General features: G+C 36.7%; 1 protein-coding gene across 3 annotated transcripts in view; it reads right to left on the bottom strand.

Moving 5' to 3' along the window:
- LOC115212167 (HORMA domain-containing protein 1-like) overlaps positions 1–15,670 on the bottom strand; it is a 557,209-nt gene that overhangs the window by 146,056 nt on the left and 395,483 nt on the right. For all 3 annotated transcript variants that reach the window (XM_036502711.1, XM_036502710.1, XM_036502712.1), the window contains 2 exons: positions 4,414–4,583; positions 4,166–4,262 (listed from right to left, as the gene is read on the bottom strand). In XM_036502711.1, the coding sequence (XP_036358604.1) occupies positions 4,166–4,262; positions 4,414–4,583 (267 nt within the window). The remainder of the gene's footprint in view (positions 1–4,165; positions 4,263–4,413; positions 4,584–15,670) is intronic.

Genomic DNA, 15,670 nt, shown 5'->3' with positions numbered 1-15,670 from the left:
AGATTGTATGATGCCAGTGTGCAAATGGCTATGCTACATGGCATGAAACATGTATATATTCGAGTTTAGTCAGACATATAGATACACTCCAATGTTGTATTCCATGGGTCATATCAAGTAAAACTAGACAATGTGATAAAAAAATGAAACAACACAGCATAATACAACATTAATACAGCAATAATTTCATGCACATAGCATGTGTTCTAATTAACTGGTGCATTTATGCATATTGGTTAGATAAGCTGTACATAATTATATGTTCATGAATAGGCTGTCCGTAATGGCATTGTGAGTCGATAGGTGTTGATTGAATAAACAATTTATCATGCAACATATAATCCATGGAAAGCCTCATAGCCAGAATTGCAATATCCTGTGTTGCTGAGCATAAGATGGTGGTGTGTTCATCACCCAGGAAGTAGTAAGTAAAGACACTCATAAACATATGCAGGACAGTGAGCACATACAGTGGCAGCCAAAATGTTCAGAACGGCATTGTTTTCATCAGAAAAGTAGATACAATTTCTTTATCAAAGTTGTTTTATATTCTATAATTTTCACAGACAATAAATACGATATTATTTGTTATTTCCTGAGATTTTGGTGTAATTTGAGAGGATAATACAAAAGTTATGGATGATTTAGTGATTTACTGCAAAACCCATGGCAGCCAAAATGATCAGAACGGTTGCTTTTACTCCGTGTTTTAGTATATTTAACCGGCAAACTCTAATGTTTTGAATTTGTTTACGTGACGGTTCGTTTACTAAACGTTAGTAAGAATATTTGCAGTGTACTTTGTTAATATAATGCCACTTACTCCGTTACCAATTCGTCAGCAGATTATTAAGCTTCGAAGGAAGGATAATTTAAGTATTGGATCTATTGCTAAGATTGTTAACAAGTCAAAAAGTGTTGTACACAGTATTCTTAAGGTCTACGATGATTGTGGTTCGTGTGAAGCAAGAAAGTTTTCAGGTAGGCCAAGAAAAACAACCAAGAGAGAAGATCGTGCTATGGTAAAGTTGGTTAAAAAGGACAGATTTAAAACTGCTGCTGCTGTTTCTCGGAAACATTGTATTGAAGAAAACTTTATCTCGAAAAACTATTATATTCTTTTCTACTCTAGTTACAAGGGCTGAAATTTTGGGGAAGGGGCCAGTTGATTAGATCAACCCCAGTGTGCAGCTGGTACTTAATTTATCGACTCCCGAAAGGATGAAAGGCAAAGACAACCTTGGCAAAATTTAAACTCAGAACGTAAAGACAGACAAAATACCACTAAGTATTTTGCCTGGCGTGCTAAGGTTTCTGCCAGTTTGCTACCTTCATTGTTCCTATTATACAATACTAGCAGTATAACCCAGCTTTGCCCGGGATTAAGTTAGGATTATTAAGCTAATCAAGTTCTTCATTTCAAACCAAAGTAAGTAACATCGACGTCAAATTTGGGTGAAATCCGTTGAAATGTGTAAACTTTTGGCTGAAAATGAGTTGCAGACAGCTTGATTGGGTAATCCCATAAGAAATCAGTTTATCGATTTTTTCCACTCATCAATTTTTTTTTTTGTTCTTGGAGAACTTAAAGCATTCAAAGATCCCATGAATTCTAAGTAATGTTGGCATCAAGTTTGAACAAAATACATCAAAATTGGTAGACGTTATTGTTGAAAATGGGGTGTAGCCAATTTTATTGGGAAATCCTATAAGGAATCGGTTTATCGATTTTTTTTATACTGATTAAATGGCAAACCCCATAAGGAATCAGTTTATTGAATTTTCACACCAAATAGGACTTAACCGAACACAATATTGCTGATTAAAAAACATCTATATTTATACTTTAAAGTTGGTTTTCACACCCAACCCAGTTCTGCAGAATTAGTGTTGCAACAGAAGCACATGGGTTGGGAGTTTGATCGGCAGGTGATCAGATTGCACATGCCAGCCCTTTGAAAACACCACCCCCATCATCTACCCCGCCTCCTTTGCCCATGGGTTGGGAACCCTTCCAGCAAGGAAAATAGAATGCCCAAAAGGGGCTCCCGAGTCTCTGTGTCAGAAGCGGTTATGTTCAGATCACAACTAAGCCTTAAGTATATATATATATATATGTATATATGTGGATAGTGGTGAGGGGATATCCACAAAAGATGAAGTGGCGAACCATGAGTTGAGACAGAGTCTCAAAGTTTAAACATGTCTGGGCTTAATTTGTTGAGTTTAAATTATTCACATTCTCTATTTACGATTTTGGCATACGTAACAAAATCTTCCATTTCTTTTTTTTTTTTTTCAAATTCAAACACTCCCAGCAACTATTGAATAGTGAACTTATTTTAATGAATATTTTAGACAATAGCTTAATTGTTTCTTCAAAACAAATTTCGGATGGTTTTCTCAGCAAAATGTAATTACAAAACTTTTCATGTTCTGCTAGTGATAGTTTCCTTAAAAGAAGACATACCTTTTTTTCATCCATCTAGCTTTTACACTTTTCTTTGAAGATTCCTTCATACCTTCTGAAGTATGCAGAGAAAGTAATCCCTTCTTCTGGATTATATGTGAATTCTTCAATTAAATTAGCAACCACATCTGCTGAAAACAAACCTGAAGTGTTTTTTGACTACAACAATAATTCCAACAACTGTTGATTTTGTTGTTGTTATTGTAGTTACTGTTGTACCTGTTCTTGATGTTTCTGTTGTTCTTGTTGTTGCTGCTGCCGTTCTTGTTGTTATAGTTGCCGTTGCAACTGAACCACGGAAGCTAATAGATCTTCCATTCTAAGAACATGCACTGTGAGCTTCGAATGTCTCGTTGCCACTGTTGTGTCTTGTTGACACTATTATGTCCTTCTCTGAACTGACTATATATGCCACTTTATCATGTGGGCTTATAACAAGGTTATAACAATACAAATATAAATCAGAAGCAATACGTAACAAACAATATCTCTTCTTTAAGACTTCTACAACTGTCTTTACAAAGCACCTGCACACACCACACTGTCCCTCACTGACAGTGTGCATGTGCTTTTATACTGTTTAGGACAGTTGACTTGCTATCCCACAGGGGTGTCAGAATTTCACAACAATAACTCTCTTTCTTTTTGTTTGTCTATCTCAGCAAATAGCTGTGGATGTTGCTGTTACTTTTCTACAGTTGAAGAGAGAGGTAGAAAGAAAAAGAGAAATAAAAGTGTTAAGAAGAGGAGATATATTTGAAGTGAGTGGCAGAGTGAAAGAGAGGAGGGACAGAGAGGAAGTGAGAGAGAAAGAGTGAGTGGTTAGTGAAGGAAGATGGTGTTCGTTTTGTGTTTTTAAATGCTTATCAGTATTTTCAGAGTAGACAGATACAAACCACAGCAAATATTGGCTGTTACTTTTACTTTCCTACAATATAATTGATTACTGTATTCTATATACTGGGTCCTCAGCCTATATTGGATATTACTTTTACTTTTCTACACTATAATTGGATTTTACTTTTAAAGATGCTTACATTTCTTGTATTTCGTAGAATTTCCCAGGGTCCTGCTTATACATAATTATTCGATAGTTATTAAATGAAGTCACTATTTACAGATGCTTACACTTTTTGTTTTCTGTGAAGTTTATATGGGTCCAGCTATTATTATTATTATTATTATTATTATTATTACTAATATAATTATGATTATGTTGAGTATAATTGTGATTAGAAATAATATATCAATAATTATATAAACAATTTTTATTAAAAAAACTATGTGTACATAATACCTCAGCTTTTTAAAGACAGGGATAGTATCCATTACACTTGCAGGTTCTTCTACATCAGTGAAAGTGATACAATTCATCTACATCAGTGAAAGTGATACAATTCATCTACGTGAACAATAGTAGATTGGCATGTGTAGGAAAATATGGACAGGTTATAATTAGAGATAGTGCAGTATTAGAAATGTGTAGTGACTGAGACTTTGTTGAATATATGATGGTCTTGTGCCCCAAGTGAAGGATGTTTCCAAAATCTCAATTTGTTGAGTAAGTGTGTTCTCAACATATTTTAATATAATTCATTAACCTAATCAATACCTTCATAATTTCTGATGGTGCTGGTTACAACCAATCAAATTTTAAATATGTTTTGAAGAATTTTATGAATTAAGCCAACTTACATTATTATAGCAGTTTTCGTCTTCCTTCATATTTTCCTTACTGAAGTATTTTTGCAAGCCTGCAGCTAATTTCTTTGGATCTATTATCTTGGTTGATCTAAAATTATATACATTTATAAAATGTGATATTATTGCAAATGAAGTTTAATCAAATAAGAAAAATTTTAGAATTGAATCTTTTATTTATAATTTTTATTTCATATCAAATTCTTTGTTTATTTGTTTAAAACAGTGTATGATATAATTACCGTTTTAATTTTCCATTTGCAGATTTTTTAATAAATCCTTCACTTTCTAATCTATGAAATAAGCCATGAGCCACAGTATTTTCCAACCCTAATTTCTTTGTAAATCCATGAAGTGTTATCTTACTTTCTTCAGTACATAATAAAAGTACCCTTCGCCACATACATGTAGTCTAGAGTAAAAATATAAAAATATAAACATAAATCATTTAATTTTTGATTTACAATCCCGCATTGTGTACATAAAGATTAAACCACATAAGAAACAAAAAATTATAAACATACTGTGTCACAAACTAGTGAATAAATATATTATTTCTAAAATATTATTAATAAATAGTAAAAAACCTGTCTTAAACAAACTGTAAATTCATACAAATTTTAATTCTGTTCTATTTCAGGTTTTTGAAATTTTAAATTGATATCAAGAGGATGTTTCATGAAATGAAATTATAAAGAGTTTGAACTAAAATTTGATTACTTGAAAAAAAATTCAGTTTTTTTTTTCCACAGAAATTTGATCTGTTTTGTTCAAATTTAGTTTCCCACTTCTATCATAGATTTTAATTTATGGAAACATTTCAGCAGTTGTCATTAGCAAGGTGCCTCAATGAACTTTTCTCAAAGAGATATACAGCAAAGAGCTAGTCAACAGCCCAGTTAGGTGCAAATATGAATGTATAATCTGAGTATAGAAGCTGAAGGTTTTGAAGCAGTTGCCTTTAGTTATCCTCTTCTCTTTGATTTTTGAAGAGATATTCCCATCAGTAGGGCAACTGACCTCCATAGAAGTTCATATTTTTTCTTCTCTGTCCCAAACAATAACCGGTCTGTTACATTTGTACTTGCTAAAAGTTTTGCTGGGAATATTTCACCAAAAATTCCTTGTGTTGATGTTTATGTATGCATTTGTAGTGATCCTACAACGGCGCGCGCTCGCGCACGGTCCATTTGTATTTCGCGCGTGTTGGTGCCTTCACCAAGGCACAGAAAGGAAGGCCCCTCTCGCGCATGCGTGAACCACCGGAAGCACGACCCGCTTGCCTATCGTGGTAGTTAGCGAGGCAAGGGGGTCGTAGAACGTTTGACCACTAGCAGCAGTCATCGAGGACTTGGGACCCAGCGATTGAAGGCGACGTCACGCAATATATTTTCTCTCCATTGGAACTAGCTTCTAGCAGTCCTTACCAAATTGTTGCAGACCAACATCGTCTCCATTGTTCGACGCCATCTTGACCCCTTTCTGTTTTTGGGCTGAAGATTGTAAATATTACAATCTATTAACTTATAGCGGTGCGCGCCCAGAATCAAGGACATCAGATAACACGCTTATTGTTATTGTTACCAAGAAAGAGAATAAAGTAGTTATATATATATTTCACGTCTGCGTCTTGTTGTTTCTGACGGGCAGAGATAATGGATTATTATTAACGAACGAGTGAGTGATTGCTTTGTGCACCCCAAAAGTGCACTAGGATATTCACATTCACACTAAGCTCGTTACAGTGGTGACCCCGACGTGATTCTGGTCTAAAACCAGAGATCACTTATCAACAAAAAAATCCAGTTTTTCTGCGAAGTCAGAACACGATTTAACTCTACGCATTCATCTTTCGACGATTTGTTTTCCGGCCACCACACAGTTGTAGAAGGAGCTTCTTTCTTCTTCTACAGCCATGATGACGGATGCCATCATATATTCGATGCCTTTTCTCCACCTTCGTCATCATCATCGTCGTCTTTCTACTTCACGTCGTCGCTATCTTCGTCGCCATCATCACTAAGAACAATGTTGTCCCAAGTCCACTACAGTCGCCTTCCACCACCAACGTCACCTTTCAACACCGTCGACCTCCACCAAGATGTACATAGCAACTCGCGGAAGTTTGGTCCACTTGCCGTTTGTGCATTAGCACACCAAGAATTCACAGCCCAGCACTATCTACGAGATTTCTTCTGTTCCAGTTAACCTGTCACAGCATTGAAGCCACAACCGCTACACGATAGGTGTTCAACCGGCATCTGCATTTTGTGATTTCAACATTCTGTTACAGAACGAACTGCTATTGTACATCAGGCTATTACAGACTGGTAAACTAATTCTTGTCTGGAATAGCCCTTGAGAGACATTTTTTCTATGCGCTGTTTTTATATTTTTGCTCGCATTCACCTTGTATGTATTTCTGTCGCACACACGTACACACACATAAATGCTCTCTCTCACATACATACGTCACACAAGCTTTTCTCGCTTGTTTTTTCCATGCTAAATTTGCCTTTTGTGGACACCCCTCATTTCTATAGACCCTAGCGGTCACGTATACATAGAGAGGGTTGTTTGTCCATTATAACGCGCCAGCATGTCATACTTTTGTTCCTATACGAACGAAGCATATAATCGCTTAACCACTGGCATATTCTTGCTGTTTTTTTGGTCTGGCAAGCACTATTGCATTTCATGCGTTTTTTGCTTCGCACGTGTACTTGCCTTGTTTTTGCAACACGTGCGTTAGCCTAATTCTTTTCCCGACTCATAGAATGTCGGATGTTCACATGCGCTGCGCCTATGTATGGGCGTAATTATTTTCCCTGTTAGACCACTGTTGGTCACGTAATTAACAGAAAATTATCTGTGTCGCGCATCACACCAGCATGTTTGCACTTTTGCCTTTTGTGTTACTAGCGAGCTTCTGTCAATTCCATTTCCTCTCCTGCAGCAATTGATTTAACTGCTATTTTGCAGGATCAACCACCTTTAGAGAAGTTGGATTTTATTTCGCCTAGGTTCATTAACTGTGAGTTTTGCATTCCCTCCGCTTCCTACAGCGGAAGGCTCTATGCTTTGTGACGTATACACTTTCATGCATGCACTCTTGATTTTTGCTCATTGAGTATTTTTTTCTCTTTTTCCTTTAGTAAATTTCTTGTGTATGTTATAAATTTTGCCATTATATTATTGTGTGCTGTTTGGTTATCTGGTCCACCTTGAGTTTTGCAGTCACTACAATAAGTTTCCTTTCGTGCGTACGCACTGGAGGGGAGCCTGTAGTGATCTTACAACGGCGCGCGCTCGCGCACGGTCCATTTGTATTTCGCGCATGTTGGTGCCTTCACCAAGGCACAGAAAGGCCCCTCTCGCGCATGCGCGAACCACCGGAAGCACGACTCGCTTGCCTATCGTGGTAGTTAGCGAGGCAAGGGGGTCATAGAACGTTTGACCACTAGCAGCAGTCATCGAGGACTTGGGACCCAGCGATTGAAGGCGACGTCACGCAATATATTTTCTCTCCGTTGGAACTAGCTTCTAGCAGTCCTTACCAAATTGTTGCAGACCAACATCGTCTCCATTGTTCGACGCCATCTTGACCCCTTTCTGTTTTTGGGCTGAAGATTGTAAATATTACAATCTATTAACTTATAGCGGTGCGTGCCCAGAATCAAGGACATCAGATAACACGCTTATTGTTATTGTTACCAAGAAAGAGAATAAAGTAGTTATATATATATTTCACGTCTGCGTCTTGTTGTTTCTGACGGGCAGAGATAATGGATTATTATTAACGAACGAGTGAGTGATTGCTTTGTGCACCCCAAAAGTGCACTAGGATATTCACATTCACACTAAGCTCGTTACACATTTAATTGTAAGAGAATTCTTCAAATATATCCCAAGACAATCTTTTTTGAGATGGCCCTGTATATTGTTTTAGAAATAATGTCATGTCAAATGAGAAGATAGTACTTTGATGATAATTTTTAGTAGCTGCTGACCACATGTATGATGTCTTTCCACAAAAATGTGACATAATCAACATGCTTGGTTGCAAATTGGGTTCCAAGAGCTTCCCTGTCTTTTGCACTTATTAGGTATTTTGCAGCAATCATTTGGTCTTGGATTGAAAATGCAGTTTTCAAAGTGTCATGATATAACAGTCATGAGTCCAAGAAAGACTGCACTTCATGCTAATATTAGTGTCATCTTTGAGCCTTCAGGAAACATAGCCATGAATGATCTATTTTTGATATACTGAGCATTTCATAACCAAGTTTTCTTGGAGATATGTTAGACCAGTTATTGTGGATTTTAATGTCTGTGGAGTGGATTTTTTCTACATACCAGTCAAATATTCCAAAAGCTGGTATCAGCACTGGTACTACGAATGCACTGTAGGATATTGTCTTATTGTAAGAGGAGAGATCCAATGCCATATTTTTCTATGTTTGGTGTAATATTCTTGGGTCACTCTGTCTTTATTCACAGCACTTTGATAGGATATGTTTTCATCAATGCCTGATATTTGTAGCAGTCTTTGTGTGGAACAGGAGATTGATACACAAAATGTTCAGTAATCAAATACAAACATTTCTTTTGACCAAATTCTATTCCTATGTCTGCTGAAAATGTAATTAACTCCAGCTGTTTTTTTCTTTGCATTGTAAACATTTTTAGTATAGATCTTTAGGTCATCCACAAAGAAATTATAGGTCAGATTGCTATCTCTAACAGTAGTAGATCCTAATATGTAATCATAAGATTTCTGAAACAGAAATGATAAAAGATTTAATGTCAAAATAAACACAATTACAGAAAGACTATCTGCTTGGTATATTCTTTTTGAAATACTTATTGCAACAGAGACAATTATTCCATTCTCAGCTGTAAGTGTGAGGACTGTTGCCCAGGTCTTTGCAAGCCTCTCAATGACAGCAAGTAAGGTAACAGATACTTTTGCCAAGTGCAGAGACTTAAGCAGCCATGAGTGGGGAATAGAGTTGAATGCTTTCTGATAACTGAGCCACACTGTCACAAAGTTTCTGTAGTGTTTTCTTTGGACAGCACAATTTTGCTTATCACACTCCCTTCTTCATAAACTACCATGTTGTGGGACTCAGAATGATCATGGAAGAATTTGGTGAGGCAGCTTGGGTAAAGCTTATACATAATGTTTTAGCAAGTAATGGGCCTAAAGTTTTCTGTTTACTTAGTTGGTTCATTCTTAGTTGCAAGATTTATCACTGCTATAGCAAACCAATTTGATATGTCAATCTTGCCTTCCACAGTTCTTTTGAATGTACACATTAATGACTTTCTGTATCCAACTCTTAAGTCTCTTCCAAGTGCCTTCTCGTCATACAGTTTGCCTACAACTATGGTGCAAGGTTGATTGTATCTGATTTACTGCTGATGTTACGGTATTGTTTCATAACTGAATTCAGTCATGAAATCTCTCTTTTCATTCCAGATCATAGAACAGAATGATTCAAGATCTTTTACAGAAAGGATTTTTTAACAACATTTTCCTTCATCATCTCCAGCTATAATGCCTGTGGATTAAAAGCAAACTTCAAACTTAGAGTTTGGTTAGCCACTTCAAACTTATAACTATAACCCAGAGAAAACAGGCTTTTGTAACATAATTTGTTATGTACAATAAATAAGATAACCAGGCAATGGTAACAACAATGTAATGGACTAACAAATTTCTTTATGAACCAACAATCAATATTTCTTCCAACTTCGCTTGACTCTGAACTCTGAACCTAGAATTCACTTGGATTGTTACTATCTGTATTTTACTCAGACCAGTCTATCTCTTGCAAGGGGACATCATAACTCTCATCATAACATCTCCCCTTCTGAGATTTTGACAACTTTTGTTTTTATTTTTTCTTTGCAGCACCTTGCCCTCTTTTTTTTCTTTTTAATTGTTGTATCTTAATTGTTGCCTGACTTTTAAGGTAGTATTGTTCGTTGCACAGAGCACTTTTTCTTTTCATTGTACTAAACACTCTTGTTGAAAATTTAATATCTTTTTCATTTAGGTATTACTTCTGTTTTCAATTTCTGAAGCTAGTTCTACAGGGTTCAATATCTCTTGGTGCTGGCACTTCAAACATATAATAGAAGACTTCCATTTGTTCTTCTGTATGTCTCACCTTTAACTGGTTAAGGTGTCTCTTATGTTCTGAATGTTGTCCTTTAATTAAATACATCATGTTATCTAATCTTTTGATCACACAGCCATCCTCCCAACTTCCTTTACCATTTTTGTAATTCTTAAAATGAACTGTATCTCCTACTTTAAAATGTTTTGTAACATTTTTCATATTTCCTTCAAATGTACTTTTTGTCTTTCCTTTATATGTATTTTTTCCTGGCAAAAGTTCATTAAAGATTGATTTTATTTTATGTGCTAACATTAACTCAGCTGGTGACTTTCCTGAATTAGAATTTGGATTTGGCGTTATTCTATATACTTTCAAAAATTTTGTTAATGCCTCATCATTAGCTAGCTTGTTCCTAGCTTTTCTTAGAGCTTTTTTGAATGTGTTGATGAATCTTTCCACCTGCTTGTTTGACCTTGGGTTGTAGGGTGGTGGTAAAGATGTGTTTTATGGCGTGTATTTTGCAGAAATTTCTTAATTCATATCTTGTGAACTGTGTTCCATTATCTGAAATTAATGTGCCTGGAACACTGTATTGAGCAAATAACTCGAGTAGGAACTTTATTGTTGTCTTTGCTGTGGGTTTATTACATCTGCATACATCTGGCCACTTTGTATAGTTATCCATGATTAAATAGTGAGTGCCATTCACTGGTCTAGCACAGTTGATTTGTATTCTGGACCATGGGCTCTCAGTCTTTGTCTGAGAGTACTTACTCTTTTACTTTTTTACTTGTTTCAGTCATTTGAGCAAATCAACCCTAGGACTTATTCTTTGTAAGCCTAGTACTTATTCTATTGGTCTCTTTTGCTGAACTGCTAAGTGACGGGGACGTATACACACCACCATCAGTTGTCAAGCAATGTTGGGGGGACAAATACAGACACGCAAACACACATACATATATATATGTACGACAGGCTTCTTTCAGTTTCCGTCTACCAAATCCATTCACAAGGCTTTGGTCAGCCCGAGGCTATAGTAGAAGACACTTACCCAAGGTGCCACATAGTGGGACTGAACCCAGAACCATGTAGTTCGTAAGCAAGCTACTTACCACACAGCCACTCCTACTTGCAGAAACATTAAAAAAAATTTCTCTTTAACTCTTCAGATGAATTATTTTTAGAGGGACAACCATTTACGTTTTTACAATAGAGATTTATGGGAAGGTCCCATGAATTCAATAATTCTAACCAATCGGTACCAAACAGATCGGTTGTATTTTTAACAATGAAAACTTTCACATTGCATGTTTTCCCTTGAAATGAGACATTAGTCCACATTTTGCCTATGAAATGTAATTTGTTGTCTGTCATGTTACAAGCAGATTTCACTGTTTTCCTACAAGCAGATTTCCTGTTTTCTTCCATGTGTCCATATTTATTATTGAAATATCACTTCCAGTATCCAATTGAAGTTTAATATGCATTCCATTTATTTTTATGTGTACAAATTTTCTTATTTGGGTGTCAATTTTTGTTTCTGCTGAGAGCACTCTAACATTTTTAACATTTGACCTTTGTAATTTTGTTCTGCAGTGTGAACTTTTGTAACCAATTCTTTTGCAACTGTAACATTTTTGATTTTTAAATGGACAGTCTTTTCTGAAATGTATGCCCCCACATCTATAACATGGCGCTCTTTTTTGGTTGTACTTTTCTGGCTGGCATATCTGTATTTTTGAAGAATCTTTTCTTGAATTTTTTCTACATCATGTTTCAGGTTTACCACTCTTTGGCATTCTTCTGCCATGGACTGTAAGGTTAGATCTTGGTTTGCTTGTTCCAATATAGGAAGAATTCTTGCCCGAATTTCTGCATGTTCACTTGCTGTAAGGCCTTGTATGAAAATAAGACACTAGAATATCTAAAGTGTAAGTTCTTCGAGTTTAAAACTTTCACACGTCATGTTGACTATTCCTGCATATGTAATAAAATCATCAGTCTCCTTTTTCATTATATTCCAACACTCCATTCAAGTGTTAAATAGAGAAGTTTTATCACCAAATATGTTAGACAGTAATTCTATTGTTTCTTTAAAACAAATTTCATTGAGTTTTTTGAACAATATGAAATTACAGTAACATTCATGCTCAAACAGAGCTAATTTTCGCACTTTTTCTTTGTCTGACCATGATTTGCAATCTTGCATAAAAATTTCCTCATACCTTCTGTAGTATGATGCAAAAGTTATACCCTCCTCTAGGTTATAACTGAATTCGTTAATTGAGTTCAAAATGCCATCTCCCAAAAACGAACTTACCTAATTTTTGGACTTGCTTGAATATCATCATTTAGCGTCCGTTTTCCACGCTAGCATGGGTTGGACAGTTCAACTGGGGTCTGGGGAGCCCGAAGGCTGCACCAGGCCAGTCAGATCTGGCAGTGTTTCTACAGCTGGATGCCCTTCCTAACGCCAACCACTCCAATAATTGTTGTTGTTGTAGTTGTTGCTGTAATAGTTGCTTCTGCAACTCCTGTTGCTGCTCTTGTTGCTTTTGCAACTGTGTTATGGAAGCTAATAGGTCTTCCATTATTTAACAAATTGTCACACAAACAAATTGTTAAATAACCTACTTGAGCTTCAAAACCCTTGTCGCCACATTGTTGTAACATAATTTGGTATGTACAGTAAATAAGATAACCAGACAACAGTACAAACAATGTAACGAACTAACAAATCCCTTTATGAACCAACAATCAATATTCCTTGTGAACTAACCAACTGACTTCACTGCGAACTAACATGAACTTCACTTAACTCCAAATTCTGAACCTAAAACTCACTTGGATCATTACTATTTATACTTTACTCAGCCCAGTCTATCTCTTGCAAGGAGGTGTTGTAACTCGCATCACAACACAGGCTCATCTGGAAAAGAGGAATATGGAAACTTAAAGACCCAGCAAACAATAAGAAATTTAGAAACTCTAATTGAAGATTCTGACAACAAGGAGTTAGAAGCATAGAAGACAAGGAGTTGCTATGGGTCAACCTGCTAAGAGCTACAGACCAAATTTGTGGCTGGTGAAAAATCCTGGCCAAACCAAGAACAACATGGTGGTGGAAAAGTGTGGTAGGTGGAGTTATAAAAGCAAAGAGACATGCCTGGAAGGACTGGAAGAATGGGGGTAGTAGAGAATTATACCAAGTAGACAGAAAAGAAGCAAGGAGACAGATCCACGTAGAAAAGGGGAAAGCAAAAAGATCTGCCAATGATCTACAGCATGAGGATCAGAGAAAGACAGGTGTTTTGGATAGGGAGACAGAATATCAGAGAAAATCAAAATGTTTTGGGGGAGAAGTGTGTGTGGATGGATTACGGTATGCTTGCATTTAGTGATCCTAAAAAGAAAGAAGCATGGATGTGCTACTATGAAAGGCTATTAAGCATAGAGAATAACTGAGAAAAAGGGTCTTGGCAATTAAAGATATGAAAGCCCTTGGTTCATCAAGAATCACTGCTGAGATGCCTGAAATATCTGGTGCAGTAGGTTTTGGCCTTGTCACCTATAGTCATGTTATATCAGAAAATGCCATACCAAGTGACTGGTGTAAGAGCATTAGAGTCAATAGTTACAAGGGAAAAAGAAATGCCTTAGATTGAAATAATTACTGAGGTATCAAATTGCTAGACCAAGTCATAAACGTTACAGAGAGATGTATAACTCAAGTAATAAAGAACAAAGTTAATCTAGATGATGCAGTTTAGCTTTGTAAGATCTGGTCATCAAATCTAAGTAGAGACTTCAAACTTGAAATCTTCAAAGCCACAATCGAACCATTTCTACTATATGGCTCAGAAACCTGGACGTTATCAAAGAAGCTTGAGAGGCGGTTGGATGGAACCTACACTCGCCTCCTTATGAGAGCTCAAAATCTCTCGTGGAAGCGCCATCCAACCAAAATGCAAATATATGGGAAACTACCACCTGTGTCATCTCTTGTGAAAGGTAGGAGAGTCCAGTTTGCTGGACATTGTTGTAGAGCTGAAAAAGAGATAATTTCTACTCTTCTCCTCTGGAAGCCATCTGCTCGTGGTACCACAGGGCGCACACTCTCCTACCCTGATGTAATCTCCAGGGATGCAGGCATCCAGCAGCAGGACCTCCGTAATGCCATGATGGACCGTGAGGTCTGGCGTAGCATGGTGAATTCCATTGTCTCGACCACGATCGAACAATGATGATGATGATTGTAGTAGAGAGAGAAGTACTACTGATGCCATCTTAGTAAGACAACTGCAAGACAAGTATCTAGTAAGCCATGGTACTTGACAAGTATCTAGCAAGACAAGTATCTAGCTAAAAGTAAGCCATTGTATCTGATATTTATTGATCTGGAGAAAGTCTTCTACAGAGTCTATAACTCTGTGACAATGTGGTTTCTGAGGAATTAGGAATGTAGGGTAGATGAATGGCTTATGAAAGCTGTACAAACCATATACAGAAATGCTGTGTGTAAGGTGGGATTTAGCAAAGAGTACAGTGATAAATTTAGTGTACAGGTAAGTGTTCACCAGGTCCTACAGGCCATAACAGATGAATTCAAGACTGTCTTTGGGAACTACTATATGCTGATGATCTCATTCTCATAGTGGAATCCATAACAGAATCAGGAAAGAAATTCCAGATGTGGAAGCAAAACCTCCTGGAATCAAATAAAGTTAACTTAGGAAAGACCAAAGTTACAGTGAGCTGGAAAACAGACAGGATTCTACTCTCTTCAGGTAAATGGCCTTACTCAATATATAAGAAAGGTGTAGGCAAGAATTCCAGATGGTCTACCTAGTGCAGGCTATGAACACATAAGCAGTGCAATGGAATCACTGAACGGTTAACAATGAAAGTAGTGTTTGTATGTGGACGATGCATGAGTTCCAAAAAGACAAAGGAACATGGGAAATAGATTATCTCGGATACTTTGAGGAATCCTAAGAAGTAGTAGATAGTTTCAGATACTCAGTTGACCTAATTAGTAGTGGAAGATGTTCTGAAAGTGTAGTTACTAGAATAAAAATAGGATAGATAAAATTCAGAAGGTTATCATTTCTGCAGGCCACAAAGAGTAGGGAGGAATGAAGCTAGTATGCTCTGTTGGATGTGAAATATCAGCATGCATGTAAGACTAAGTGTCAAAGTTTTGAAAGAAAAATTAGGCATAAGAAGAATCAAATCTTGTGTGCAAGAGAGAAAACTGCACTGGCTCAGTTGTTTTATGTGTATGGATGAAAATAAAGTGGATAGAACTTGTGGAAGAGGAAGGTCCAGGAAGACATAGGACGAAGTAGTGAAGGCTGATCTCAAGATG

Source organism: Octopus sinensis, linkage group LG5 (assembly GCF_006345805.1).
Source record: "Octopus sinensis linkage group LG5, ASM634580v1, whole genome shotgun sequence".
NCBI classification, from domain to species: domain Eukaryota; kingdom Metazoa; phylum Mollusca; class Cephalopoda; order Octopoda; family Octopodidae; genus Octopus; species Octopus sinensis.
Note: the sequence above shows the minus strand (reverse complement) of the source record. Positions and strands in the feature narration are given on the sequence as shown.